The sequence below is a fragment of the Dromaius novaehollandiae genome, chromosome 16 (genome assembly GCF_036370855.1).
Source record: "Dromaius novaehollandiae isolate bDroNov1 chromosome 16, bDroNov1.hap1, whole genome shotgun sequence".
NCBI lineage: Eukaryota > Metazoa > Chordata > Aves > Casuariiformes > Dromaiidae > Dromaius > Dromaius novaehollandiae.
The window spans coordinates 14,750,809-14,761,731 of NC_088113.1; the positions used below are offsets into that span (position 1 = coordinate 14,750,809).

General features: G+C 38.5%; 1 protein-coding gene across 2 annotated transcripts in view; it reads right to left on the minus strand.

Annotated features, from left to right (window-relative positions):
* LOC112984223 (formin-F-like) overlaps positions 1-9,905 on the minus strand; it is a 52,601-nt gene extending 42,696 nt beyond the window's left edge. Inside the window, exon 1 of one of the 2 annotated variants that reach the window (XM_026101920.2) lies at positions 9,662-9,905. Coding sequence is in view for 1 of the 2 variants with exons in the window: in XM_064521543.1 (XP_064377613.1) it covers positions 4,609-4,644 (36 nt within the window). In the remaining variant the exon portion in view is untranslated. Of the gene's footprint in view, positions 1-4,608; positions 4,785-9,661 lie in introns of those variants that run through there. The other variant, XM_064521543.1, reaches the window with a different exon arrangement.
* Positions 9,906-10,923: the final 1,018 nt, after the last annotated feature.

Here is a 10,923-nt window from a genome sequence, read left to right on the forward strand (position 1 = left end):
ATACTGTCATACACTGACACACTAGGAAATTTCTGTATGTGTACGTATGTACAGAGAGAGGCACCATACAATGAGCAGTGAAACTGTTCAGTTTCTCCTACAGATTGCAATGATTAAGACATTAACTGCACCAGTTATTTCATGCTAAAAGTACACCTGATCAGAATGCTACTGTGAATGGCCTGAGAAAGCAGTTATGGAAAGCCTCACATTGCAACTGGTATTACCAAATGTCTGCCTCCAGCAGACTTCTCAATAAAAATGCAGGAGTTCCCAGTGTGAACTAGTTCCCAGCTTGCTCTAACAACAGTTTGCATGATGAATGGCCAAAATGCTTAGCACAGAAGCACAGGTTCACTCAGTTTTCATTTTTTGCTTCATACTTAAATCATTACTAAATGAGGTTTACATTCTCTTCCACCGTCAGTTTGTTTCCCTTCAAAATGTTGATGTCCACAGACACAAACTGCGTTAACAAATATAAATAAAGTAATCCTTTTTTTTTTGAAAAAGTAAGGTTTTCATGTAATAAGAGACTTTTATATCTTGCTGAACATTTTTGCCAGTTGGAATGAATTAAATGCGTGCGATCTGATTTAACCAAGTAGGTGCAGATTGCCTTTGAAATAGCTACTACAGAAAGATTTATACTACACACATTAGTACAAGAGTAAAAATCCCATTGATTTCGGTGCCCTGCCACCACACAAACATGTCCTGAATTTACTAAGCAATAGTTTCTGATTTCAAAACAGAATCTGATAACCAGATAACAGAACCTGATTCATGGCTTATTTTCTTGGTGTATCCAGGTAAAACTTCGTTATACCATTTAATGGACTGTAATAGAATAGCAAAGGTAGTTGACACAGAAGTATTTCAGTTTGTAACTAAAATAATAATGTTCTATGCCTTTAGTTACAGTAATTAAAATAACCCATGGTGAAAAGAACTATTGAGGATTACCATATTTGCTTATTAACACAATAGTCCAATTAGTTCTGTGAGAAAACGATGATTATCAGACTATTAAACAGTAACATCTAATTATTTTGGAGAAAAGCATGCATACTTCTATTCACAGGCTTACAATCTCATCTTGCAACATAATGTCTTGTAAAGGAAAGATGCATATCATGCAAGAGTTGGGCTGCTAAAATTTTTAAAAGCTGATCAAGACTGGATTCATTATGTATTATATAGATCATATTGGTTAACAAATACTAAGCAATGAGCATGAAGTGCAATATAGTGCAATACTGATTCCATGCATGTTTAAGTCAGTATTCCTGGATGTCTGTGAATTTTACATTAATTAGAAGAAAAAAATTAATGAGCAAACTGCTCTTCATGTTCTATTCAAGGTAACATCTGAGAGCTAACAAAAAAACCAGTGAGCATCTATCTGCTGACATATTTTGGGGATCAGTTAGTAGCTTGGGCTTTGGGGAGTTCTCCTTGTTAAAGCCGCTGTGCAAAGATACCGACTACGGTCAATTTGACCCCAGATCCTGCCCGTGTATTGACAAAGCAGGGACCAGAATGACATTCAAAATTCCAGTCAAGATGATATTTTTCAAGATCTTCTGTCATTTTACCCATGTGTGAAGGGTATTTAAAAAAAAGGACTGAAAAGAATTTTTGACTCTTCCCTTCCTCCCCCACCCCCAGGATTCTGGTTTGTTAATGAATCATCCTAACAAAATATTTAGATAGAAAGGGGGTATTTCTCCTTGTTATCTTCTTCCTATATTCTGACAGATTTAGGAGAATATAATCTTTGTTCATATATATATATATGTATCTGCTATGTTCTTAATGCTTTCCTACAAAAGTAGACTACATTTTTCAAATAAGGATGATTTCCTCAGGGTCAGTTAGTTGGATATCTATTTATGCTGTGTCTTTAAGTCCTTTCTTAAACATGGGATATAATTTCCTGTCCAAAAGATGCTTGACAATATTCATTATGTTCCCAATTTCAAGAGTTTGTCCAATATTGAGAACGAAATAAGCCAGATAAAGTTCTAAATGGCTCAGTGGCAGGAAATTTTACTGAGGAATTTCAGCTGCTACTTTTGTGTGGATGACGAGGAAAACTATTTCAGGCTGTACGTCATCCCTGTGCTACAGCATTTCTTCTGTTCTTTATTTAATGGGCTACTTCCCACTGAGTAGCAAATATATGAAAATTCATTGCAGTCTTTCTGAGTCTTTTGATATTGCCTTATACAAGAAACACACACTCCCAAGTTTTTGAGGTGTTTTTAGAAGAGTCAAAGAAAGGTCTCACACACACTGTTTCCATATTGATGTGTTAGTGTGCCTAAAAGTGGCTAAATGCTCTTAAATACAGATGCAGACTCCAAGTAATATGCATTTATACAGCAGGTTTTATCCAGCAGCTCTGCAGAAGCTACAAACGTTAAGCTTTAAATCACCAGCAGGAGCAAGGAAGCTGAACTCCCTCTCAAGCCCTGTGCTATGGTTAACATTTGAGGTTAACTGTAAGGAGTGGATTGTTCTGAATCCGCATCTGTGGTGGATCCACCACTCGATATGTATAGTGAAGTTGTTAGAAGTCTCCACAGATCAAGAGAACATCAGATTTCTGATTTGTATTGTAATGACAATAGCACATCTCTGAAATTACTGTTGCTGAGGCTGGATACGTGTTCATGAATATACATATCAGAAGATATGGATTCATTTGGCCTTATTTAAATGGAACTGATCCCTTGATAAATATACAGTGAAAATCTGCTTTAAGCTACCTCGGAAAAGACCAGAAAAAAATCAATCACCTGGGAGAGGTGGCCTTTAACTAAAGTCTAACAAAAATTGTATAGGAAAGCCCTGGGGATAAAGTACTTTAAAGTGGTTGATTAAAGTAAAGCAAGGTGGAAAAGCAGAAGGAGCTGACAACCATTCCAGTTCATGCCATGATCTTATCGGCTCTCAGAAGACTTAGAAGAAAAGCCGCAGGAAGACATATGGTCAAATTTTAAAAGAGGCTCACAAGAAGTTTCAAGCACACATTTTTCTCAGGCTTATTTTAGCTTTGCAAATATTTTGGTGAATGCACAACTCAAGCTTTGTGCATATGCTTTACTGCAGGCATTGAGAAGTGAAAGAAAGGAAAAAGTAGCACCATCTGGTTACTGTTTCCTGCTTTCTGATTCTCATTCACGTAAGCCCTTTTTGGTAGCAAACGTTTGGTTATTTCCACCTGTGTGTTGTCCCAGACATCCCCAGTAGTACCTGATATATGAAATGAGAGCAATGATTCCCAAGATGGAATGCAGGCAGGTGAGCCAGTGCTAAGCAATAAACACATAGACTGCAGACAGCAAAGAAAAGAGAAAACCCTTCCAGATCTGATTTCTGAACTTTCAACACCACCATCATCAAAAGTTTTCTGAATGGATCCCGGCACCTCAGCATGTTGCTGTGCTGAATCGTGCTGGATGTGACCTGCAATTTAACTAGACTTCAGGGGTTATTACTTCATGTGAAGCAATTAACATCTGTCAAGCTAAATAACTCATCTATAGGTGACCTGTTACACTGCCCTCAGCAAAATCTTTGAAGACCAGGAACACTGATGTTGCATGGAGGTAAACCAAGGCAGAATTTTGTTCTGTGCCCATCTTCCCATGAGCCAGAGAGCAATAAAGAGGTTTCATGTTGGTTTATGCAATTGCTCTGGGTTTTTCTAGAGCCTTATCTAGTAAATCTGTTCAATGAGCATCTCATGCTTCTCAGTGAGAAAGTGACATCATGGAAACAGGGCTTGATTCTCCCCAGCTCTCAAGTTCTGTTCAATGTGCATAATACCTGGTAGCCAAGCCTGCATTGGTATCTGCCCAGGACTAATTTAGACCACTCCGTCATGCCCCACCAGTCTACCGTTAACACACCCATTCCCTCTTCCGATTGCTCTTTGCACTAAGTTGTACATCTTGGAATCTCTGCCAGTGTATGCTATCATTGTTCCTAGCTAAAAAGGAATTTTCTACTGCTTAATTCCTCAGATCAGAGGACTTCCGAATGTGCAAGTACTGAAACAAGCAGAATGCTAAAAGAATATACATCTGGCAGACACTCCCAGACAAATTCAATAGTGCTACAAACTGATGTACTTTCAATTTTGGCATATCAGTCACATCAAATTCGAGTATGATTATCAAAAGACTATATTTGCCTATAATACAAAACACTTTTTTCCCTCCAATTACCATATGAAATTTTTAGTGCAGATAATACATAGTATTAATAGATCCTCTCACACATGGCAATAAAAAGACTGATTTTCTCTCCTTCTCCCTTTCTCTATATCAGGAAAACCTTGCACATTTCAACTTTCTTAAGAATAAAGCACAGTTCAGAAAAATGTTGTTGCATAACCACCTTCTGCAAACACTTTCGGATATAATAAATTAAGCCAGTCTGAGCTTGTATCATATAACAATCAAGTACATTAAACAATCTACTGCAAATTCCCTGCCAATAAAACACAAAGCCATTTTCAGTTGCTGATATGCCATCTCTTCGGTTATGCACAACTAATAGCACTTTCACATAAACCATAACAGTTTCTGCCTTTACCTGTGAAAAAGTGTCTTGTGTCCTTGTGTTATCCATGTCTGTGAAAATTCTACGTGTTTCATCAGTATCCGATAAGGTTACAAACTATAGTTTATTCATGAATCACACCTGCTTTTCCACAGCACTGTTCTCTTTCTCTCTCTCTCTCCCTCTCTCTCTCATGAAATCTTGCAGCCAATGATTTTTATCAAGTGTTACTTCCTTTTATACCGAGAACTGAAAGAAACAATAATGATGCTTTGCTTCCTTATGAGAAAAAAGTAGAAGTTCCTTTTTTACTTTTTCTTGAACTGATATTTATCTTTTAGCTACTTCCTGAAATCAGTGAGTCATGAATGCTAAAATTATGATGTATTAGTACACATTGGTTCTGTCTGAACACCCAACATGTTAGTTACCAAAATAAATGTCATATTAAATGTAACAAAGTTTGCCTGAGGAACTGTAAATACGATGCTCAATTTTCACAGCAATATTTTTATGCACAGCAACAATCTTATATGCCTTCACATTCTAGTGTAAGTATGTGCACACTAGATCAAGGCACAAATGAATCTGCACATTAATGTCATATGAGGTTTCTGTAAAGATCAACATGCCTTTGCTATCCATATTGGAAAAGAAAGTCTGGTGATAAGAAGAGGGAACTAACAGTAAGGCATTCCCAAAATCCAACCCCAGTTCTAACAATTATTTAGCAGCTATGATAAAACATACCTTGGTTTCCCCTTCTATATATGGTGACTTATGACACAAACACATACAGAAATCAATTCAGAGATGAAATGTTTTGAATAGACATGGCTGTAAGGTCAGTTCTTCATATTTTGAAATTCCCTCTGCTCCAAAGAGCAGCAAAAAGGAAAATCAAAGGCAATTAAGTATTTTCTGCAAAGCAAATCTAAAAATAAAAATAGGTCAGGAATTGAAACAGTTTGTTTTGATGATGGGTCTCAGTTCAACTTTTCCGTTACAATAGATGCAATTTTACAAACGCCGCAAGAGAAAGTTGAAAAGTTGCATTCGGAAGAGGTGCAAATGGACCACTTTAGGAGTAAGGCCAGGGCTGCTCCCTCGCCCAGCCCCATGGTCCTCTGCCCTGAGGTCCCTCTGCCCTGTCACCTGCTTTTTCAGCTGGCTTTGCTGTGGACATTTGGAGGAAGATCCCGACTGATTTACCTGCCAGACCTCAGGCAGCAGACTGTACTGCAAGAGTAAGGAGAAGGTGCAGGCAGCCAGAGAGCAATAGGACAGATACTCGGCCACTCATCCACCTTGCTGGCAGGGGTTCCTCCACAGGCCTTAACCGTCCTGAAACTTGTGCCAAAGACCAGCCATGCAGGGTGGAGGACTGCCAGCTTTATGATCAAGCTCCTCTAGGCTCGCACTTGTAGATGTACCAGTAGATGCACCCAGAGAGGCCATAACTCATGCATAGGAAACATGCGGGAGGGAAGGGATTAGAAACTAGTTCTCCCTAGCTTCTAGGATTGTATTACTCAGGGTAATACAAATGAAAAGGAAGGTCAATATATGTTAATATGAACAATTTTTAATCGTTTGAATTGATTACAAAGTATGTTCCTTCTCTGAAAACATGTTAGCTTAACAGAGGCCAATAATGTAGCAGGACATGACTATGTCCAGACCTTCTGAAGAAATATTTAGCAAAATGTTGGCTTTTTTTATTAATACTTTTGAGTCTGAGTACTCTATGTCCAGGGTGATAGGATAGAAGTCGATAGAAGTTGTTTACTAAACTGGAAATCATGAAAAACATGTTTCTCTAATAGCTATCTTAAGTCATTTAGATATATATTTCATTAAAAAAAAACAAAAACAAAAAAACAGAAACTAATTCATCCAGGATTAAATTCCCAGTACTGGTCTATTCCCCTTTAGAGTCCTCAGCCCTGAAGGAACTATAATTTTCTTTTTAAGTGAAAGAATCTTATGAACCTTTTTCTATAATGCGATTATAGCACTGCAGAACATTTTAGAATGGAAAAATGACAGGTTTCTTTTATAAAGGTTTTGCAGAGATACTAGATTTTTCCCTTCTGCTGTCTGCAGAACAGCATTTTTTGCAAGGTTGCAAAGTATGTGAGAAAGTAGTTAATCAGAATGGAGCTCAATTGCTACTTTCAGAGCAAACATTTTCAATTAATCTGAAGTCATTAATTACACCCTCCTTTAATAAAGGCTGTGGTGTAATTTTCTTTTTTTTCCCTCTAAATTAATCAATGCAAGCATATGCCAGGATCATGTGTTGCAGAAAACACACGGGAAAATTCTCTACTTAAATAAATTACCCTCCAGTGAAGAGGAAACAATGCAGAAAAGGGTTTTGAATCAACATGGAAGAGCAAGATCACTTTTTAAATGTCTTGCCTGACTGGCACACAAGGTAAATGAGTTGTATCAGCAATCTATATTTTCCTTCAGAGCAACATAAACATCTCTGAAAATTTCAGAGTTCAACACAAAAGCTAGATACCATTTCTCTCCCACTTCTGCACTCAAAATTCATTGCAGTGAGACTTAGCTTACTGCTAGACATCGTGATGACCCTTCTTCGGAGTCCATTTGGTACTCCTCCCATGCACTCTGTTTAAGCATAATTTGTTGGGTTGCTATGAAGAACAGTACTTTAACTCTAGGCTTAACCACTCTTGTCCCCGTTGAAATATCAGTTAAAACACACTGCTGCTGTTCTGCTCACACTGAACTAAGCCGACTGGTGCATAAAGAGCCTATTGTTTTTCATTTTCCCCAGCTGCTCTCCGCGCTCAGGCTGCGAGCTCTTGCAAACCAACATTGTCTTGGGAAAGTACCTTACTCATGCTGTACTGTTCCTGTAAATAAATACTAACAATGTAACAGCTAGCTTCTTTTACAGATGAAAATAAAGAATGATTGCTTTACTGTAGAGGCAAAAAAGAAACACATGGGAAAAAGCATTTCACATTCATAAATGCCGGTGATCCAGTTATCACACCAGATGGGGGAAAAGCAGGTGTCAAAGATGACATTGTAGCCCCTTCTCCCTCTTCCTTGGTAGTAAAACTTGTTGTGTTTGTTGCCAAACAGGAGTTTCCTTTACATGGAAAAACACTGTGCTCTGCTTTGCTTTAGCTTCTTTCTTAAAGCGCTGCTGTTCGTAAAACTTGCTAGCCACCATCTCCAAGGCTGGTCCCACTCTGTCCAGTGGGAATCTGCTACACTTCTGTTATGCTTTTTAATCTAAAAAGGCACTTGAGATTACTCAGATTTACAGAGAGAGTTTCAAAACAGCTTTTTCCGAACTTCTTTAGTTTCCATATTCAAGTACAAGCTGTGTAACCTACTTGCCAGCTTCCTGGTTTGCGTTATCTCACTTCACATTTTCGCATAGAGGCCTGGCAGTGCTAGGCATGACTTCACATTCCAGATATTCAGCAATTTTCCTTCCTGCTTTTTAAAATGTGAAATCCCCACTGGTTTTCCAATAGCATATTGTGAATAACACTGTGTGAACATATTATTTTCTGGTTTGTGAAAGTTCAAAAAGACTCCTGTATTTATATCAATCTGAAGCATTTCTTTCGTAGGCAAAAGTCAAAAGAGGCTTGTGTGTCCATTTTTTGTGTCATTAAAGAAGTTTCTTAAAAAATTGAATCTAAGCAAAGGATATCTTTAAATAAGTCATTTAAGGCTGAAAAATCAGAGTTTGGTTTCAACACATTGAAACACAATGATTTAATTATTTTTTTTTAAGTGTATTAAGTTCACAGAAACATTTTTGCCTCTCAAGCATGAACATTTCAGCAAGGCTGGAATGCTCTTGCAAAATATTTTAGAGTTGGGAAACAAAGTCTTTCACTGGAAATTGTTTCACATCAAAATTACTGGCTAAACCTATTTTATAAATGGGTTCTTTCCTTTCGCTGCAGAAGGGCAATGTTGAAAAAGTAAGGAAGCCAGAACTCCTAATGACTCCACTGCATAATGGGGGGTTTTGACCTAGTACAATAGAGAGTATACCAAGGGTATTAATCAGCAGAAAGTGATGTGGGGAGACGTGCTGATGGTACATCAAGAAAGAAGAATTAGGGGGTGGAGGTGGTGGGGAAAGATTAGTAATTGAAGAGAGAACAGTTCACTTTTCTAATGGAAAGTGGAAGAAAGAAAGAAAAGGCTGAAAGGACCAGAAGTGGTAGAGTATCTACTCCAAATGAAGTATATTGCAATTATAAATGCCATTTCGTAGACTAGGTTAATGGGTACATCAAGGAACTCACTGAGACACTGGATAAGAAACATCTGACATTAAGGGTTAGCAGGAAGAGTGTCACAACAAAGCGCTTGCAGGTATTGCTCAGCAACCAAAGAAGAGATTTTGCCTTGAACTACAACACACGAAAGAGAAAAATGACACATTCCGCACAGCTGTGGATCTCCACAGTGAGAAGAGATGGCAGGTCGAGACACACTCACAGGTATGAAGGAGGCCAGCAGAAAGATAAACAACCTGTAGGGTGCTGAGCCTGTCTTTTGCATCAATTGTTTGCAGTGATCGTCTGGCTGAGCACAGGCGTCCTTCCTCCCACTCACCCCCTCAGCCACGGAAATTTCATAGCTTACGGGCTTTAATTCTTTTATTTTTGTTGCTATTTTAAAGCTAGCAGCTTGGCAGCCCTGGGAGACTGATACTGCCTATGTCCTACGTGAGCTTCCCACAGACATTGCCCTGACAGCATGCCTCAGCCCACAGCAGGAGACATCCTTGGGCAGATCCGGTGGGCCTCCTTTGAAGTCCATGATGCCAATTAACAGAGCTGGGAAGCAGCGAAGGGAAGGGGGTAATGCAAAGGAAACCACTTGCTCATTTCCTTAAGGATCCCTCAGCTCCTCAGTGAAAAAAATCACTAGGAAAGTAGCCTGAATTCATCTGTCCGGCCGCGGGCTGTGCTCGCACTGCGAGGCTGTGCAGCGCCTGGCACGCCAGGGCCAGCCTGCGCCTTTGCGGCTCGGAGGCATCGCAGAGGTATGAAGAGCAATGGTGGTTACTCACCCGGCATCACGCTGCACAGGATCCAGGAGAGAAAGAAGAACTTGCGAGAAACGAAGGGTAGAGGGAGATTTTTTTTCAAATCTTCTGCCTCCATAGACACAGATGAACAGAAACAAGCTGAAATTTGCATGTCCTTACTGTTCTTTGAATTCGTTGAAGAAATCTGGCCCAGTGAAGAAGTTGAGAACTATGCAGAAACATATCTTTTACAATTCCAAAGAGAAACACTATTAAATTAAATCATTTACTCTGCTTTTTAACAGAAGCAAAAATCCAGTATTTTGAAGCCAAGCAGATGATATTTTGGGTTGAAATTGATATTCTCCCCTTCGTTTCACATGATGGATCAAGTATCTGTGCCAACAAGTTCTGAAAGAAACTGGAAAACCAACCAGACATGTTAGAAGGAAACCCTGCTTCATTTTTTTTTGCCTGTAAGTTTTTTCCCCAGTGAAAACCTAGTGCAGAAATTGATGGTATTGCAAGTTTCAGATATTTTTATTTGACCTGATTTTGATCTTGGTTTTAAACAAGAAAAATATTTATGCACAACAGGTTATGCTACATTGAACTTGAGGATCCCCTGTGCATTAAATGCAAAAAAAAGGGGGGGGGAGGGGAGGGTTGGAGGGGAATGGGAGATTAATAATTTAAAATGTAAATTTCTGGCTGAGCAATTGAGTCTGTGAAACTAAATCCAGGTGAAGAGTGACATCTAGTGACACACATGCTCAGTACACAACTCCCACAAATTCTGCCAGTATTTGCAGAATTTTATCCCAATAAATCCTTCCCAAGGTATACAGCTCAGTTACTTCTATGCCTCTGTTAATTTCTTAAACTGTAAGTAGAAACTATATATTTAAATATAAAAAATAAACAGTTTATGTTCAACTATTCCAGCTGAAATTAGACCAGGTCACATCCAAAATCCAGTTCTTAGGAGTATAGCCTTTCCCACTACAATGATACAAACCTTTCGAGGTCAAGACGGAGAAGACTCTAAGTCTGTGAAGGCCAGATTATATCAACTTCTTTTTATTATTATTTATTTCCTAGCTCCAATTTTGCAATAAAGTCCAAGAAAGAGACTACTTGAAAGGTAACTGTTGTAAGGGGGAAGATTAACTGAATTTATATGAAAAGCTCTGAACTGTATTGTTATCATATTTTAACTTTTTCTCCAGTAATTTGGGTTAACATTGTAATGAATACAGTTACGTGTATTCATGTATGAAGAGTGAGAGAATTTTATGGGCCTC